Source organism: Sapajus apella, unplaced genomic scaffold (genome assembly GCF_009761245.1).
Source record: "Sapajus apella isolate SASKATOON/1434 unplaced genomic scaffold, GSC_monkey_1.0 scaffold57, whole genome shotgun sequence".
Taxonomy (NCBI): domain Eukaryota; kingdom Metazoa; phylum Chordata; class Mammalia; order Primates; family Cebidae; genus Sapajus; species Sapajus apella.
In genome coordinates, this window is record NW_022436997.1 from 12,980,441 (window position 1) to 13,001,635 (window position 21,195).

At 35.8% G+C, this 21,195-nt stretch overlaps 1 protein-coding gene across 1 annotated transcript in view; it reads right to left on the reverse strand.

Moving 5' to 3' along the window:
• Positions 1–21,195, reverse strand: part of ASXL3 (ASXL transcriptional regulator 3) — a 172,105-nt gene that overhangs the window by 129,415 nt on the left and 21,495 nt on the right. Inside the window, 2 exon segments of the mRNA XM_032245387.1 lie at positions 3,388–3,390; positions 12,850–12,932. Coding sequence (XP_032101278.1) covers positions 3,388–3,390; positions 12,850–12,932 — 86 coding nt within the window.

Genomic DNA, 21,195 nt, shown 5'->3' on the forward strand with positions numbered 1-21,195 from the left:
AGTGATTATGATAAATATTACATATAACAGTAAATTATCTATTCTCTGCTTAAGAACACTTCCTAAAGGATGCAGTCATGCTGCTTCTCAAACTATACTGAGGTATTCATTCAGGCCTCTTCTTGTTTCCCTAGACATGTATCTCAAAAGGAAAAACAATGTTAACAACTTAGCCTCCCTCTACCTCCACCTAAATATGGTGGAGGTAGGACAAGCTCATCTATTTTCATGCCATTGTTTCCTGAAGTGTAGAAATTGCCACCCTCTAAAATTACCTTTTGGATTATCTACATTGTGTTGGCAATTATGATTTGACTAATAATAGTTGGCGAGAAATAAGAATTTCAATCTATAAGTCCAAGATCAACAACAGAACACTGAGAGTCTCATGAAGTCTTTAGTTCTCCCATTACCCATGGTATGTTTCCCGCCCTCATGGGACCATCTTCTAAAACAAACAGTACAGAGTTACATTTAAAATATGTCATGCTGCTGTTCATTAGCCCAAATCTTTACTCAAAATCATCCTCCTCATGTTGGACAAGCAAAATAGTGTGAGGTTTTGCATCCTCCAAATGTTAAGTGGGTTGGAAATGGTTTTTTTCGCTCTTCAAAACTATTTATAAGTAGGCTATAAACTGAAAGAGTTTCAACATACCTGTCTATAAGCCAGACTTTCATTTTGGTGAGTAATCATATAAGATTGCAACAATCAGGCAGAAAAGCTGCCAACAGCAATGGTGGAGTGTTTACTCGATAGAATCTTATAACCAATACTTTTTAAAATCAGTTTTATTAAACTCAGGCTACAAATGTTTAAAAAGGTTAAGAACAACTGGCCCTAAGTCAGACATCAAATCCCAGGTTTATCCTTTTCTAGCTCAATGGACTTTTTCAAGTACTTACCCTTATCTGCCTCTGATTCTTTACCAGTAAAATGGGAACTATAGTATCTACTCACCTCAAATCTTTTGTTTCAAGATAATGTATGTAAAGCCCTTGGCATTAAGACTAATGTAAAGGATCAATAGATGTTAGGTGTTATTTTTATTATTATTTCCCTATTTATTAACATTCTTGACATACTAAACAGCATTCTGGCACTATGCCAAGAAAATTAATGGTACAAAGGTATGAGTTCCTCACCTTAAAGAGCTTATATTTGTGTTGGAAAGACAACACTTTTTAACATGTAGGAATATCACACATGTGGACAATTCAAGACAGAATTTTAAAATTCTCAACTTTAAAATTAAAAAATAACATTAAGTATGAGGCTTAAGAAATGCTTCACAGAGGAGGCTGAAAGACCTTATTAAATAACACAGAAAATGGTCTGAAACCACACTGAAATCCTCAAAAGCAGAAATGGTATTTTATTCATCTATTAAACCCCACAAATTCTACAGTCTCAAAAACACAGTATGTGCTGAATAAATGCTAATGGAATGAACATATGCCTTAAAATTTCCAGAAAGTTCTCAGGATCTTACACAGTAAACAGTGAGTAGGCACTCAGTAGGTATTTAATTGAGTAACTTTCAGGAATATCTACATCTCCACAACTTCATCTTAATTTCTCTGACGTCCTCTAACTTCTCTGTTGTTTCTCTAATTTGATAACTAACCACCCTGCTATAAATACCCAAGTACCGAGAACAGGCCCAAGAGATAATTACCAGCAGACTACAGAGAGTCCAGAGATCATATAGAAATCTTGCACTGCACCAGCACAGGTGTTAACTTATTTTTAAAAAGAAAGTCAATAGTATAATGACCTGGGTTTCAGTTATAACTCCAATCAACAATTATCAATTTCATTCTTGTGTGGGTGTGTGACAAGGCATAGGATAGTTTTTTCCTTGTCCTAAAAGAACTAAGACTTGTTTTTAGGAATTATGTACTATTGCTTTTAGAAAACCTGGCTCAACAAAAATATAATTTTTATTCCTTCCAAAAACAAATCAACTATAAAAAGAAGTCCCCATGTCAGCATATCAGCTGTTTTGCATTTGAATTATGTTGATAAGTTAAAAACAATGAAGCAAAACTAAAATCATTTAGGCATGTGGCAATTAAGAGCACAAGCATTGAAATAAGAGATGAAGAGTAGAACCACCACTTAGAAAAAAAATTAAATAAAATCATCCCAGTTAAACGCCTATTCCTCCTCAAAGATTTTTACCTGCATAGGATACTTGGAAAGATTCACACACAATGTAATTTTATATCCATTTTGGGTTCTATTTCTGCACCGAAATATTTATAAAGCATTCAATGTTTCTGGAGTAAATTCTACCTAGATCTTGATAAAGCTGAAATCACTGAAATTACCTTTTTTGCTCAATTATTTGGAAGAATGAAGACAGAAAGCTTGACAGCATATAAAGATATATTAAGAAATGGCCATTTTGTAGCTATAATTGCATAGCTTAGTGGTTATTGATGCCTTGAGGCATCAATATATTTGCAGCTACCACAGCTATTTTTACCAAAGGCTTCAAATAAAAGCCAAGTAAGTTTATGTTATGTGAATATACACATTATGTTTGGTTTTTTGTTTTGTTTTGGTTTGGTTTTTGAGATGGAATCTCGCTCTTTTGCCCAGGCTGGAGTGCAGTGGTGTGATCTTGGCTCACTGCAACCTCCACCTCCCAGGTTCAAGCAATTCCTGCCTCTGCCTCCCAAGTAGCTGGGATTATAGGTGCAGGCCACCAAGTCCAGTTAATTTTTGTATTTTTAGTAGAGATAAGGTTTCACCATGTTGGCCAGGCTGGTCTCGAGGTCTCGAACTCCTGACCTTAGGCAATACACCACCTCGGCCTCCCAAAGTAATGTGATTACAGGCAGGGTCCACTGCACCCGGCCAATATCTGAACACAAAACTTCTTAAGTCAATTTTATTGGTTTATATATTAGGAATGGCATATGAAAACACATAGGAGTAGTAGGCAAAAATAGAAGCATGTTACTGTGTGAAGCATATTGTTATAAATAACTTCCAAAATGAATCAGATCAATAAAATTATAGAAATATTCTCATGTTATACTCTGAATTCTAGAAATGTTCCAAATTCTGAATCATTGTTACGGACTGAATGTTTTTGTGCTTTCAAAATTCATATGTTGAAACCTTAACCCTCAGTGTATCTGCATTTGAAGATGGGCCCTCTAATGAAGTAATTAAGGATAAATGAGGTCATAAGGATGGGGCCCTTATCCAATAGGATTGATGTCCTTGTAAAAAGAGACTGTAAACAGCTTGCTGTGTCTCTGTGCAGACATATGGAAGAAAGGCCAATGTGATGACACAGCAAGAAGGCAGCCAGCTACAAGCCAGGAAGAAAGCCCTCACCAGAAAGGGACACTGCCAGTTTTAATCTGGACTTTCTGTCTTCCAGAACTGTGAGAAAATAGATTTTTGTTATTTAAGCCACCCACTTTACGGTATTCTGTTATGGCAGCTTAAGCTAAGACAATCACTATTAAGTCCAGACTTAATAGTGATTAGAGTCCTCTTCCAAACTTACTGCATTACTGTGAGGCATTCTGTATAAAAAGTATTTCCTTCCCCCTCAGCAATCCAATCTCATACCAGCAATCTGGTAACTACTAGAAACGTGAGTGCACACGCATATGCGTATATATACATACACACACACACAAACACACACACAGAGGCACACATGACAGTCTGAATTTCTTGTGAGGCTTGACTTCTACTTTTCAAATCATGAAAAAAGTAACAGGGGAGATTTCACAATGAACCACAAATACTCAACTGTGACTGCAATATCAGATGCTTGGATGCTTGACTATAAATGCTTTACAGTTAGCCAAGCCCAAGTCAGTTAGGGTTGTGCTGAAAACTTGAAACCTGATCTCACTGGGTAACATTTCACATAATGATTTTCTAACTCAGAAAATACAGCCACAGTAATACATAATCTTATCATCTTCCTCAATAATTACTTTATTTTGTCCCTACATGTAAAAAAAAAAGTTTAAGTTAAAAGAAGCTTAACTTATTAGAGATTACATAGTTATTTTAAAAAATTAGTGATACTCATGTGCAGACTATGACTTCTAATTTAATCAGTGTTACACCATTTAAAGCTAATTATGTACAGAAAGCATACAATGCCCCAAAACATTTTAAGTGACAAATTTTGAGTAAAACAAAATGTATATAAAAATGGCCAGATTAGAAATTCGAAATTTTATCTAAATGTAAGGTGTAATGTATGCTTTATCATTCATAAGCCCTATAGCATTAGAATATTATGTAATAGATTTATCCAGATTCCATCTAACTAGAAAAAAATTGCCATATTCAATTTAGTCAATCAATCATCAAACATATAAGACTGTAGCTTTTGATCAATCACATTAAGTGATTAATATGTGTGATGTAGTCTCTGGAATTTAGGTATATCTCATTTTTTGTGTGTTTCACTTTATTATGCTTTGCAGATACTATAATTTTTACAAATTGCAAGTTTGCAGCAACCCTGCATCAAGCAAGTCTATTGGTGCCATTTTTCCAGTAGCATGTGCTCATTTCCTATCCGTGTCATAGTTTCATAATTCTCACAATATTTCAAACTTTGTCTTTATTATTGTATCTGTTACGGTGTTCTGTAATCAGCTTCTCTGATGTTACTATTGTAATTGTTTGGGGTGTCATGAACTATGCCCATATAAAATGGTAAGCTTAATCAAAAATTCTATGCAGGCTAGGAGAGGTGAGGAAGCTGCAGAAGAAAAGTTAGAAGCTAGCAAAGTTTGGTTCATGAGGTTTAAGGAAAGAAGCCATCTCTATAACATAAAAGTGCAAAGTGAGGCAGCAATTGCTAATGTAGAAGCCCCAGCAAGGTATCCAAAATATCTAGCTAAGATCACTAACAAAGGTGGCTATACTAACTAGTAAAATTTTTATGTAGATAAAACAGCCTTCTATTGAGAGAAAATGTTATCTACGACTTACATAGGTAGAGAGGTAAAGCCAATGTTTGCTTTCAATGCTTAAAAACAGGCTCCCTCTCCCATTCAGGACTAATGTAGCTTGATGACTTTAAGTTGAAATCAGTGACCATTTAGCATTTTGGAAATCCCAGAGCACGTATGTTACATCTGCTATACCTGTACTCTATAAATGGAAAAACAAGACATGCATGACACCACATCTGTTTATAGCATTGTTTCCTGAATATTTTAAGCTGACTGTTAAGACTTACTAATCAGAAAAAAAAAAAAAATTCCTTCCAAAATACTACTGTTCACTAACGATGCATCTAGTCACCCAAGAGATGAGGGAAATGTACAAGGACATTCACGTTGCTTTTATACCTGCTAAAACAACATCTATTCTGCAGTCCATAAATCAGGAATAATTTTGATTTTCAAGTCTTCTTATTTAAGAAATGTATTTCCTAAAGCTATAACACATAGATAGCAATTCCTCTGATGAATCTGAGAAAAGTAAATTGAAAATCTTAAGAAAAGACTTTACCCTTCTAGATACCATTAAGAACAGTTATGGGCATTTAGGTTGGTTCCAGGCACATATACACCATGGAATATTATGCAGCCATCAAAAACAATGAGTTTGGGTCCTTTGTAGGGACATGGATGAACCTGGAAACCATCATTCTCAGCAAACTGACAGAAGAGCAGAAGATCAAACACCGCATGTTCTCACTCATAGGCGGGTGCTGAACAATGAGAACACATGGACACAGGGAGGGCAGCACTACACACTGGGGTCAGTTGGGGGGAAACAGGGGAGGGACGGTGGGGGGTGGGGAGCTGGGGAGAGATAGCAAGGGGAGAAATGCCAGATGTAGGTGATGGGGAGGAAGGCAGCAAATCACACTGCCACATGTGTACCTATGCAACAATTTTGCATGTTCTTCACATGTACCCCAAAACCTAAAATAAAATAAATGGGGGAAAAAAAAAGAACATTTTTGATTCATGGGAGATGGTCAAAATAGCAACATTAACAAGAGTGTGGAAGAAATGGATTCTGAGCCACTTCAGTAGGGGAAGTAAATGCAGGTGTGGCAGAAACAGCAAGAGAACTAGAATCAGAAGTGGAGCCCAAAGTTGTAACTGAATTGTTTCAAACTCATGATAAAACTTTCACAGGTCAGGAGGTGCTTTTTATGGATGTGCAATGAAAGTAGTTTCTTGTGATAAAATCTACTTCTGGTGAATATACTGTGAACACTGTCAAAATAAAAATAAATGATTTAGAATATTACATTGACTTAGTTGATAAAAAGCAACAGCATGGTTTGAGGGGGCTGACTCCAGTTTTGAAAGTTCTACTTCAGATAAAATGCTATAAAATTGCATTGCATGCTACAGAAATCTTTCAAAAAATGGAAGTGTTAATCAATGCAGAAAACCTCACTGTTGTCTTACTTTAAGCAATTGCCACAGCCATTCCATCCTTCAGCAACCACCATCCTGATCAGTTAGCAGCCATCAACATCAAGACAAGACTCTTTCCACCAGCAAAATGATTAGGACTTGCTGAAGGTTCAGATGATTGTTACCATTATTTTTAGAGAGATTCTCACTCTGTCACACAGGTTGGCTGGAGTGGCACCATTTCAGCTCACTACAGCCTTGACCACATCGGCTCAAGTGATCCTCCTGCTTCAGCCTCCCTAATATCTGGAGCTATAGGAATGTACCACCAAGTCTGGCTAATTTTTATTTTTTGTAGAAACAGGGTCTCACTGTTTTTGTTGTTGTACAGGCTGGTCTCCAACTCTTGGGATCAGTAATCCTCCTTCCTTGGCCTCCCAAAGTGCTGGGATTATAGGCATGAGCCACCATTTCCAGCATAAAGTATTTTTTAATTAAGGTATGCACACTGTTTTTCAGACATAATACTATTATTGCACACCCAAAAGACTATAGCCCATAAACACAACTTTTATATGCACTGGGAAACCAAACAATTTGTGTGACTCCCTTTATTACAATATTCTCCTTTTTGGGATGGTCTGGAATCAAACCTGCAATATCTTCAATGTATGCCTGGATTATGGATTCTCTATTAAGAAATGCTAATATGAACTGTGGTTGGTTTTGAGAAAAAAAAATAGATTTGTAAAGGGGAAAGACTGGGGGTAAGATGACCAGATAAGATGATAGTGCAATAATACAGGTAAGAAATTATAAGTGTCTGAAGAATTCCAAAAAGTATGGTACACAGAAAGAAAGATGTGCTTAGGAAGGAAAACTAACACTACCCAGAACCATCTGGCCATGACGATATAGAAGAAGGGAGTTAAGAATGGCACTGATTGAGATTTCTAATCTGAGTAATGATGACAAGTAAAATTTTATGTCAACTAAGAACTAGATTATTCTCGAAGCTTGCTTATACACATGTACACACACAAATATATGCAAATTGCCTATGTTTCTGTTTAATAACACCATTGTCTCATACATCCCTCTCTAAGTAGCTGACTGTGCATACCATTTACACAATGAGAGAATTAGATGATAACAAATGGCAGGGATGACAATGTGAGCTAACACTGTAATTCTAAAATGCCCAACACAAACAAACTAGACCACCATTTCAGTATTAGAGGAAGGACGCCAACATGGAGTCTGCAGATAAGAATTGATTTTGCAGTAGAAATTACTTGCGTTTATTTCTTATCTCTAGGCAAAACATTGCAGCAGCAAGAAAGAATCATCTCCTAAAGCACTAATTAGCAACGTAAATCTCACCAAGAGCAATGCCAAGAAATTTTATTGTTTGTCACTATACATGGTAATAGAATTTCTGACATGTTATCCCCCTAAGAAATGCAACATCTTTAATAAGCCACAATACGAAGTGGAGAACCTAATTTTAGCATATCATAACAGAGACTGCAAAACAGAAAACATAAAAAGCCTTAAACAAAACAAGGTAAACATAAATTTAAGAATTATCAGTGGAATAAAAAATTCTCATTGATAGTAGAATAATGACAAAATCTGGGATGTCAAATGCATGTTCCACATCAAGAAATCTAAAATATGTCCATATTCTGAGGAATACTAAATACGATACTGTTTATAAAACTTTTTAAAGTGTCCCTACTGGAATATATAATTATAGGATGCTTCTCTGTAAACAGTTGATGAAATTTAACATAACTTTTTAATATAGAGTATGGCATCTCTACTATTGTTAAAATGTACCTCATAAATACTGTCTTGCCCTCAACCCAACAGAGGTTTTCTTAATTGCTTTGTGTGTGGTGTGTGTGTGTGTGTGTGTGTGTGTGTGTGTGTGTGTGTATGACTTCACCTCCATTATAAACTATTTGCCTATTACCAAATAATATAAAAACTAAATCACAGTTCATGCTACATTAATGACAAGTATCTTATAATGATAATGCCCAGCACATAAAAAATTAGTCCTCACTGATGAATGGTTGTTTTGCTCTCACTATGTAAGTCTTGGAAGCCTTACTCCATGACCTTGGGGCCCCTGGATATGTCACTATAACAGAGCACACAATTCTTTGGAAGCATCACTTTAAAAATTACATAAGCCATGGCATCAAAAAACACATCCTCAGGCATGAAAAACCCCATACAGTAGTTCTTTTTGTAAAGGAATGATAACTGCTGAACAAGCACATCAAAAACAGAAAGCGGAATTGGGATGACCCCCAAAACAGCCAAAGCAACACTGTAACTAGACTTACTCCTCTTTTCTACATAAATATTTTCACTTACTGCAGATAAGAACATATTCTATGGCAGCACCCTAACTCCCTGAGGAAGGAAGTGGGGATGTTTACCTAAGAAGTCCGAAGAGGAATATCAAATATCCATCCACAAAAGCAGTAGACTGGAATATTCACATTTTAATCCCATCTATAGGAACAGCATGGCTATTTGATTATATAATTCCAATCATCTGAAAACCCTTCCAAAACACTCTGACTGATCAACTATTGACAACCAATAAATGTAAAAGAACAGAAGCCCTAAAAATACTCAGAATCAGTGAAGCAAGTATACAGATTGACCAGAATAAAATGACATTAATAAAATCTTCTATCCTATTATATAAAAGGAAAGCAAAAATTACCAAGAGCATTTTCATAAAAAAGAAAACCGGGTCTTAAAAAATCATGCTATGATTATATTATTTTTTTCAACAAAACCACACATCTTCTGCCAATTTATTATATTCATATTCTTTTTTTATACCACATGAAAAGTGCCTATTTCATTCTGGCTTTTCCTAGAATTTAATCATACTCTACACATTTCACCAACAATATGAAGATGATACACAGAACATGATGTAAAAAAGTTGGCCTATTTTTATCATGTCTACATGAAAATTATGAGATTTAAAGTGTTACTTGTAAAGAGGAAAATACAGTATACAATGTGAAATTTCATCTCAGTCAAATAACAACATATATACTGAATACACTCAAATATTCTCACTAGTTTTGCCAAAATTATTAACGTACTTTTTCTACTGTAAGTTACAAGTCTAAACCAGTGGCTTTCACAGTGTTTGAAAACAAGCAACAGCACCACAACTTGACTTGTTCACAGATAATCTGCTGCAAACTATTAGCACACATATATTTAATGGGATTTCCACAAAACTGTTAAGTTTCTTTAGATGTTAAAAAGAACAACTATTATGTATCATAAAAAATACAACATGTAATGTTAAAAAGAAGCTTCTTTCTCTGAATGCAAGCCAAAGTCGTTACTAAGCACCAGCAAATTAACAATGAAATTCTCAATGAAATTAACCTTTATTAAGAATGAAGATTATTGACTAAACAACTATTTATTGAGTATCTGCTGAGAGCCAGAAGCGTTAGGTACCCTGCCCTTAAGGAATTCACACACAGGCAGGGAACACATACAAAGACAAAATTACAGTACAGTGAGGTAAGGCTATCTGAGACCTGTCTGGCACATAGATGGGCCCCACAGTACATGAAACAAATGGCCTTGCTTTGAGTACAGGTTGGAATGATGATGGCTGAAGATCATATCTTCTCTTGTCTAGAAATGCTAGGTACAGTGGTGGATGGTTTGGGGAAGGACCATTAAAACGTTACCTGTCATCCATAGAAAAGACCGCCAGAAGGTTATGGCCATATTAGTAACTTCGCAAGTAACTTCCCTGTATTTAATCGGGCATATTATCAATGTGCAATTCTTGAAACACATCATTAGTAAATACCCAGAAATCAATCAGCTATGCTTGACCTCATGAAGGTGGAATTTCTAAACTTTACTTAAGAAAAATACATAACAGTTACACTTCATTTACTCAACTACCTTAAATATTAGGAAAACATTTAAGAACTTGGAAAGTAGCAAAACAGTACATTAAGTAAGCAAAATAAATGTCAGTATCTGCTCCTTGATACAACATACATACATACAGGGCAATCCCAAACTCACTCAGAAGCTATATATGTTTATTTTCAAGGTGAATCTAATAAGAAAATTAGAACTAGAAAACAAGAAAACAGTGAGCAGAGATGCATGAGCCATAAGTAATGGATTACCACTGACAAAAAGGGGAAAATTTAAAGAAATAGAATGAAAAAAACAAATAGGAGCACAAAATAGTGTGAGGCCACTCGATGCAGAGCAGTTTCATAGAAGAAAACTTTAACTGTGTTCTCTTTGTTCGCCTTTCTCTTTCCTATTCAAACTGATAACTGTGTACAGTTACTTTCACTAATACTGTACTGGTTAATCAGTATTGTAACAAAGAACATTTTTTTTTCCCTACAGGACACAATAGTGGTGCATTGGGTAAAGTGAAGAGAGGGATTGCATTTAGAGGAGTAGGGGGTTATGCTTCCCATTTCAATGTTCTTTCCTCTTGAAGAAGTTGGTTTTTAAAATTTGTATTTGTTAACTATGAATGCTGATTCCCCTTTTATATATCATTCTGGAAGGACCAGCGTTTTTAAAACTTTGGAATAATGCTATAATGATAACAAGTATAGTTAAAATGTTGTTGTGAGCCATGGTACAGGAATTTTTATATCTCAAGCTTCATAACAACTGATAACAGCAGTCACTCCTGTGGAGAAGAATATCTTAATGAACGAATTTCAAATGTCTACTTTTAAGAGGTGCTTTTTATGTCATGTTGGCAGATTCCTCTGGCAACAAAGCCCACATAAGACAGTTGACATCCTTAGATTTTTAGCCCCTCTTTTCTTCTGGCTGTGGCACAATTATTTTCAGAGGTTTCTAAATGTCATAAATATTTTCAGGGTTATTGACAGGTACAAGAAGAAAATTAATCTCCCGTTTTTCTGATTTTGTTCCCTAACTCCTTAAGCTGACATTTGGCTTAAAACAGGATCTTCTTTAACAGAGTTGTTAAGCACTGTTAGCAACTAATCTGCTCACTGCTGCCTCCTCTTCATGGGGGAACAATTAGTGCAAACACAATGTAGTTATATTATCTTAGGCTATTTCTACAGAGCAGGCAGGAAAAAAAGTCTCCAAAATAAAAATGAAAATTTGAGCACAGATATCCTGTACCCAGTAAATTATGATGTCCACAGACCTGCCTTGCAAAAGATACATTTTAAATAGCTAGAGGCTGAGGTTACCCACACATTAAAATTATAGGAGTTATAGATGAAACCTATTTTTTAGGAAAAGTCAGCCTCAGAAGGATATTTATTTCTCTTAGCAGTTTCTATATCCACATCAATGAAAACATCCAAAAGGTAATTAAGTAGGTTTAATTTCATCAAGTTGCAACTACTGTATGCTAAATGGCTTACAGGTGGACAACTCATGTATATGAATCTATTCTATGTAACATGGCTGATTACACACGACTGATTACATATGACAATATCATAGTTGTTTTATCCTATAGTAAACCCTTTCTCCTTAAGTAATATCATCTATATGACCCTAATGTGCTATCTAAAGCCAAAATTGTAAAATGAATACCTAAATAAGAATAAAGAATCATCACTGAAATATTGATTGGCAACCAAAAGCAATGAAGTCCTGATATATGCTACAAGAGTAAACGTTGAAAACATTATGTTAAGTCAAAGAAGCCTTTCACAAAAGGCCACATATTATATGATCCCATTTACATTAAATGTCCAGAACAGCAAGTCCATGGAGACAGAAAGTAGACCAGCAGCTGCCAGAGGCAAGAGTAGTTGGGATAGGGAGTAACTGCTTATGGGTACAGGGCTTCATTTTAGGGTGATGAAAATGTTCTAAAGTTTGATATGGTGATGATGCATAACTTTGGGAATATAACATAAACCACTAAACTGTACATTTTAAAAGGATAAATATGAGGCTGAACAGCTGTTACAGGATGCTCCAAATAGAGTTCTTAAATATAAGAGGACCAGACTTTCAACCACATTTATTGGCACTAAATTTTATCAAAGTGAGCTCATCTTTATATCCTAGGATCTACCTATTAAGCCTGTAAAAGTGTTTCTCTTTGACCACTTGGTTTCAAAAACACAATCTCCTCTTACAAGAAAGAGAGACAGGAGTAACTTCAATGAGGGACCAAGTCACAATGAGGGACCAGTGCTGCTCTTTGTTAAGAAAGCACCTCCTGTATCAATCCATCTAACGTAATTTATTAAGGTAACAGGCAGGTCCAAGGAAATCTTGAATTATCCATCTATTTATCCATTAAAAAATAATTTGTGGGTACTTAATTCACAATCAACTACAATATCAAAATCTAGATATACCTATGGCTTAGCAATGAGTGGCAATTATTAAATGAAAACAGAAAATGTTTTAAATATGGATACTGACCTTGTTTCTTTTAACCCTTCTTTCTGAATGACTTCCAATATCTGCTTTGCTGTCATTGGTGAGTTGGGGTGTTTTTCTAGTGCCTAAAATATAAACATAATATTCCTAGATTATTGCATGGCAGCATACAAAACAAAAATGTACCTGAAGCATGCATTCTCTGCTTATTTTATTACAGAGGAAGGGGCTTTTACATCAAAGTAACATTCCATCATACAGGTCAGGTGCCCAAAGGGAGAATGTAATTTTTTTGGACATTTAAATCAGAAATAACTGCAACATAAAGGGGCCATCCTTCAAAAATGTCACAAAGGCATACACACCAAAAAAGAAATGTGAAACCTAAAGAAACCAAGTTAACAAATGCATATAGTTTCCCGTATTTAAAACGTTTCTAATATTTTACGGTAAAAGTCATATTTTCAGGCTGTTAAAATGTTTCCTAAGATTCCAGGTCCTTGGAATCATGGAGCCTGAATACTACCAATAGAAGAGAACAGAGTGCTGGTCACAAACAGCCTCACTGGATTCATGGCCAAAATGTTGAAAGAAGCATACAGGAACGCAAGTAACTCATTACAGTGTGTTTTCCAGTTCAGCTCAGTTTCCTTTCCTCTGCCTTTTCCAATTAATTTCAAATAAGCCCTTTCCTCGTCCCATTCAGCCTATTTCAATTGTATGAACTCAGTCCCAATCTCTTTCTCTCCTCTTCTGCCTTACTTATCTTTTGTGAAAAAGGGTTCTTTTAAACAGAGGGTAGGGAAGACACAGGACATAGTTGATTATTTCCACAGGTCTTAGACCATCAGCCCTGGAAATCAGGTTCCTTTATTTTTTCCAGGGACTTAATTCCATGTGGTGGAAACGGTAAGCAGCAGTGCCCCTACTGTGCACCTACATGAACTACAGATACCACATCTGGGTAGAAGAAACAAGTTACATACATCTTCACAATGACCTACTCCAAGGGTTGAGGACACCTAATTAAAGATGCTATGCAGGAGCTTCATGCCCAGGTCATGGCCTCTTGTAACTCAGATACACTAGAGTTCTGATCTGTGATTATTTACTAGAAGAATCATAATTATTAAGAATTAACAGAGTCATTCTAAAAATGTAAACTTGAAAAGGCTTCCAAATCTGTTCAAACCGGCTCTGTTATCTCTTATATTGTCAATAACCAAATTTCAACTGATCACAAGTGAAGGCTCTGTTCATCAAGGCCCTTCAGTGCGTTGCACACAGCCTGCCCCTTCTAACCTTTCAGACACTTTCCTATTCTCTCCTTTCCAATTCCCAGGAAATTTCCCATTTTTCCCTATCCTGATCATCCCCTTCCTTACTCATAGTTGGAAATTCTTTAAAGAATACAGAAGTATGAGCCACACTACAAGGGTATGGCAACAAGTATGGCAATGGCAAAGAAGGAAGATGGTCCTTCCAGAGGACACTGTAGAGCTGAACTGAAAACTGGAAAAGGGGGAAATAGAAATATAGGCAAAGTTGTATAGGGAAGGGGAATATAAACATATTGGAAAAAAGGCAATAAGGAAACCACATAATAGAGCTGAAAAGGGGGAAAGAGTAGAGAGCACACGGAAAAGAGGAAGAAACTGATATGAAAACAAAAAGCGGACAGAAGTTTTAAAATAAGAACTGTAAGTAGAACAGTACATAATTATGAATTACTGAAAAGGAGATGCTGTGTTCACATGGACTATATACAAGGAGGGCACTGCCTCAAATGAAAGGCAATGGGTCTCTCATAAAAGATATGGACAGGAGGTCAATAGACACAGACACACAGGAAGCAAGCAAGGAAAAGGGGAAACTGGAGGGGAAAGGCATAGGATGGCGAAAGAGGAGAAGGAGAGGAGGAAGGAGAGAAAGGAGGAAAATTGAGCTGAACTGGGAATGTCTAAAGGCAAACTGATTAAATCTAGAAAGGGCCAAAGAAGAAACTCCAGAGTACTGGACAATGTTTAAACAGAAATTTGGGTGCACTTGAAATTGGGGTTACTCACTGTGGAGGATTCCCTGTTTCTCTTCCTGAGTACAGGCCCCTCAGCACACCTGGGCCGCTCCTCCCAGCAATTGAGAGAATTTGGATAGCCCTGTCCCCTTCTCTATGACATCACATCCTACTCTACAAAGGAAGTAAAAGTGCCAAGAATTACATCATGAAGTGGATGAGAGGCAGGAAGGAAATGATGAAGCCACACAAAACACCAGAAGCCACCCTCAATTCCTGCAAGACAGAGAACAGACACAGAGAAGGAGAGGTTTCTGGGTGTAAACAAGCTTTACTGATTGAGCTGTGTAAATATTAATAGAACAAAAGATAATGAGAAATTATCTTCACAGAACAAAACATTGATGCCATCAAAATAATGTGACACATGGCAGAGACATGAATCAGACTCACAGACAGCCATACTCAAATACATTAAGTGGGGCAAGCCACAGGCAAAGTATAATGGCATCTTAAGCTATCAGACCCAAACTTTACACTAACTGTTCATTGCTCCAACAATCTCTTGATCATAAGGCATTGCCTGGTCTTGTTGTTGCTTATGTTTGAGATGTTTTGGCTGGAGATGTTTCTTTTTTTTTTCATTGTTACACAAGTAACTATCCATCAGGCTTTTCCATTAACTTGTACTACTTTAATGTTTAGAAATAATTCCTTTTATCCAGAGAGCATGCAAATACCTACAAGTGTTTCTTTCAAGTACTTATTTTTTAATTCATCTGGAATTTATATTTTTGTGCCAAGGTGAAATACTAACATCTGCCCCCTCCTCCCAATAGTAAGCCTCATTTCCCCAACATAATTTGTTTCATATGCCACACATGGTTAGTGAGGCATACTCTACCATATGTTAATAGTAGGGCAATGAAAACTTTTCAAAATGTGAAACCTAAATATAAATGTGGGAACCCAATATATAAAACACACAAATGCAGAGTGCTGTTCATGTTGAGCTGGAGATGAGAGAGCTTGGACCCCCTTACTTACTGCCTCTGATGGCTAACAGCACTTCTGGGAATTTTAAGAGTCTCCAGAAGAAACGGCGTAACACTGTCCTTGCAGCTTGTTCAGGGGTCCCACTAGGTCCCCCTAATATTTCCATCAATTGCTGAGCTGGCATTATACTGTTTTAATTGCTATAAAATTATAATATACTTCACTCTCTGAACAGGACATTGCTCTCATTATTCCTTCTTAAGTTTCTAATTATTCTCTTTGTTTTTTCCAGATAAAATTGAGACTGGAATTCAATGAAACATCTAATTAAATTCTGAAGGAATTTTATACATCATTCCACTTAAGACTTATTCTGTAACCCGTAATAAGCTATTATTTTATATTTTCAGTTGCAACTCAGAATATACTTTTTTCATATAATATTCCCATATTCTATTGCTAAATGCCACTGAATCAGAATAATTATCTATATAGTTAATTGAGTTAAGCTTTAATGGCACAGAGTATACAATCATGTTTTCTACAAATATTGTAAACTGCTTCTCCTTTATAATAGCTGCATGCTTTATCTTTCCTACATTATTTATATTGGCTCACAACTAATCTTTCTTAGTCCATTTCAAGAAAATTTTGCTGAAAATCTGAGCACTTTGCAATTCATTTCCTCAAAAACAGATCCCTAAAACTGCAGAGTTTCACTAAGAATATCTGTAGCTAGAATTATTGGAACTAGCACTGCCAAGATTGTAATTACAAATCACGGGCCACACATCACTGTCTCTTCACAAATCAGACTCTGTCACAATGCTCAATCTTTACATAAACTGTCCTTTCTTTCCTTGTAAAACAAATTGTTCTCTTGTGTTAAAGTTATATTTGTGATTTTACTTCACTCAATCTCTGAGATGTCTTGCATCTCTCATACACTGAAGTCTTTTCAATTCCCAGCTCCTTCCTTTCTTCTGCATTTCTACACTTCACAAAAGGTTTCAAATTCAACACTGCTCTCCACAAATGGTACTCTCCATGACTGGGACACAAAGCATACACACAACTAGCTGCGTTCCTAGCGGTGGGTCTGTTTTTCACAGGAGGTAAACAGATGTACAGAGCTGGCAAATATACCATTACATTCCGCCTTCTTATCTAACTAACTCTATCGGAGCCAATCTCAAAGACTATACATTCATATAATTTTGAGGCAGGATAGTCTCATTCCAGAAATTTCCTCCCCTAGACTTCTACATGTCCTAGTATGGGGGAAAAAATTACAAAAAAGGACCTGTAACACCTGCAACACAGTTGAAGGAAAGAGCGAGATGATTTGCCAAATCCATTTAGGGCCAGATTAAGAACGGATTTTTCTGTCCTACATTTGGTCCTTAAGTACCTGTTGGATTCCAGGAACACTGGCTCAAGCATTTTAAGGCTTACTCAAGAATTTCTTGGTGTCTCTTTAACAGAAAACTCATTCTAAGTATCTCTAGGATAAACACATTAGACTAGGGATCATTTAAAGATTAAAATTTTGGCCCTTCTGGCCCTAAACAAAACTTTCTGAGAGAGCTTACTTATTTGATGGCAAAATAAAAAATAATCCCTACAATTTAAGTGTCATTTCAATGATAGATATTTACATTTGTGGAATTCTAAGTGGGTATTAGTGACCAGGATTTCTCCCTTCTTCTAACATTAATGTGTCGTCTTCCCTTAATCAATACTGGCAGTTCATTAAAGTGTTCAGATCTTTAGAGCCTCGCCACTGAGGTAAACGATTTTGGGGTTATAACAACAATAAACCATTATACATCTCTTTACAATTACAGACGACTTTTATACAACATATTTTATTTTCCTTCCTTCCCACAATATATTTTATTTGATCCTCAAAACAGCTTAGTGAGATGCGTACAGAAGTATTATTAACATTCTCTGAAATGTACAAAGTTGTGTTGGCCTGAGGCCATAAAGCTAGTGAGTAGATGAACAGGACTTGTACGCATGATGATGTTGATGACAATGTTTAAATATAATAAGAGCAGCTAATATTTATTGGACAACTCCTATGTGCTAAATCCTGTCTGTGGGCTTTCCATTATTATAATAGACTCTAGAATTAATATATTTAATATTCCCTATTTCTACTATTCTTGAAAAACCTCAAAGGTTCATGTCATTTTGATAAAACATGAACTTGGATTGCCAATTGCCTTCAGATGAGAAAATGAATTACATAAAAAGTGACAGCATCTCAGCAAATGCCCAGTATTTACAGTTAGGTTGTACTTCACTCCTAGCATATGTGGCTGCTGGTTGAAGGGTTAAAGATGATACTAACAATTTTCTATTCTATTCAAACGTACTTTATGGTAAAATTATATACTATTATACAGTGGTCCCCCACCTTTTTGGTACCAGGAACCTGTGTCATGGAAGACCATTTTTCCACAGAATGGTGGTGGAGAATGGTTTCCGGATAAGACTGTTCCACCTCAGATCATCAGGCGTTAGTTAGATTCCCATAAGTCAAGGTATTCTCGCTCTAACAAACCCCAGTTCAGCAATTTCACACTTAAGAACAATCAGCCCAGATGTGGTGGCTCACGCCTGTAATCTCAACAATTTGGTAGGCTGAGGTATACAGATTGTTTGAGCCCAGGAGTATGAAACTAACTTGGGCAACACAGCAAGACCCTGTCTATAAAATATAGAAAATAAGAAAATAAGAAAAAAACATAAGCAAGGCATAGTGGTGTGTGCCTATAGTTCCAGCTACTTGGTAGGCTCAGACAGAAGAATTGCTTGAGCCTAGGAAACTGAGATTGCAGTGAGCAGTGATTGCAACACTGCACTCCAGCCTGGATGACAGTGCAATACCATCTTAAAACAAGCAAACAAACAAACAAACAAATATATATATATATATATATATGAACAATCAGATATTTACTTAAATTTTCAGATAATGGTTTAAACTATACATTCCTTTGGTATAGAACCTGTCAAAATTGTCATTAATTAGTGTTAACTCTTTAATGATATTCTTTCTGCTCACTGTAAGCCTCATGTAATCCTGGGCCTTGGTCTGCATTCACATGTATATCTCCAGACTATTAGCACTACTAAATAGGCTCCAATAAACAAAGACCAAATTAATTTGGGGAAATGTTTTGAGTCATTCTATATTTGGAACTTTTTATAGAATAATAATGAAGGTTGTGAGCTCTGGAATCAGATGAACCAAGAACCCCTACTCACTAGCTGTCTAATGTTAGATAAGACATCAGAAATTTCTGAGTTATAATTTCTTCTCTTCCTCACTCATAAAAATATTGCAAGGACTAAATAAGATAATGAATTTAAAGCACTTATTATTCCAATGAGCCAAATGACTGCCTACAGCAATGAGTGTTAATAAACAGTAGCTAATATTATTGGCTGAAAAAAAAGGTTGGCCCCATTTGAGCGCAGCCTAGAAAAACAGATTTTTTTCAATACAAAGAAGAACGCTACCAGAAAATCACAGGAATTAAATGTAGTCTCTCTGAGATTTCCTAAATAAACTTCACGAGCTACTACAAATCAGGTTAGCCACATATTCTCATCCCTCACTGCCTGACCGCTTCCAAATGTATTTCACCAATGATGCACAGGTAAGCCTGCACCATACTGTGCCTCATTTCCTCATGACATGCCTTCAGATACTGTTCAGATGCCTAGGAAGAGCATCCCAAAGGACCAATTATCTCGTTATGTTTGTTACAAATCAAAAATATAGAATATCAACAGTAACAACTTACATCCAACAACATATATTGAAACTTTCAAGCACCTATGATATACGGTATCATAGACTGTTCATCAGAAGGAAATTATTTTAGTTGCCCAGGATCATAAAACCTGAACACAGCTGAAAGAAATGATTTTTGGAGTTTCAAAAAAGGTGGTCATTCCCTGAATTTGCAGATGAAATTCTTTGCAATTGAGAAGTGAATTCTAATTTCCTGTGGAATTTTGGCAACTTTTTTTTGGATCTCAGTAAGTTTCTAATGGTTTAAAACACTTGGCATTCCTTTTTCACACAGAAAGAAAACAAAGAGAGACACTCAGAAGTTATCAAATGTTCTTGAAAAAAAATTAAAAAGAATCATTTAAATAATGATATGTAAAACTTGTTTTACAAAGCAAAACCTCTCTTTAATGAAAAACAGGGAAATCTTTCTACTATAGAAATTTGCAGGCAGTCTATTTTCTTAAGACCCTAGTAATTATTAAAAAAAACCTTTACTGTACTTGAAGTAAAATTTATGCTTTCCTTTCATTTCTATCAAATAAACCTAGTTTTTGCCTTTGAATACAACAATAGTTATTTAATGTTAATAAAAACACTGTTTTATCATGAAAGCTCAAAAGGCAATTTTGTTATATAAGTTTACAATTATGGGATTCAATAAGTTACACACAAAATACGTTGCCACATATTTTTAAACACTGTTCAGGTCAAGTCTCCCTTTGTTTCCAGATTAATAGATCCTCAGTTTCTTCATCAATCTTCATATAAAATAGTTTGCAAACACAACCACCCAAATCATCCTTCTCTGAACATTCTTGAGTTTTCCAGTGTCACTTTTAAAATACATCTTTAAGAATTACACTCATTAAAATAAATGAGCTAAAAACCATTGATAAATATTTTAACTGTAGCTTGATCAAAATACAGTATGGGGAAATCATTTTTTTCTATCTCCAATAATTACATTAACCTAATACAACACGTGCTCTTTTTCAGTGGCCACCTCACATTGTCACTCAACTGAAAGTTCCAGATCTTTCAATATTTGCTTCTGACATTGCATCCACAGCTCTGTGGTGTGTTTTCCAAACTTGCCAGTCATAAGCATTCCACTGTTTTAATGCACTAGTTTTAATGCACTAGTGTTTGTTTAAATCCAGGTATTTAGGCTTAAATCTTATTAGTGCGAAATAGCTGATAATCCAAAGTAACAGATAAACTCATCCCAGAAATCTCCTCTGCTGGATTTCTACATGCCCCCCAAAAAACTGCAAAAAAGGACAATGATCTCAGGTAAATTTTATCTTTTTAGTTACACATTATTTTCTCAAGCTTACAAAGTTCTTTTGTGATCCCCATTTATTTTTCAATTGCTCAGTTTCCCTTACTTTGTTGGCCACCAATTTGACAAACATGGTTTTGATGCATTCCTCCAAGTTATTCATGACAGAGCTAAACAAAGCAATGGAAAACAAACTGTCGTGGCTGCCAATGGGATCTCCTTTCAGACAGACACTGATTACTCAATCAATATACTTTATCTATACATGTTCAATTTGCTGCA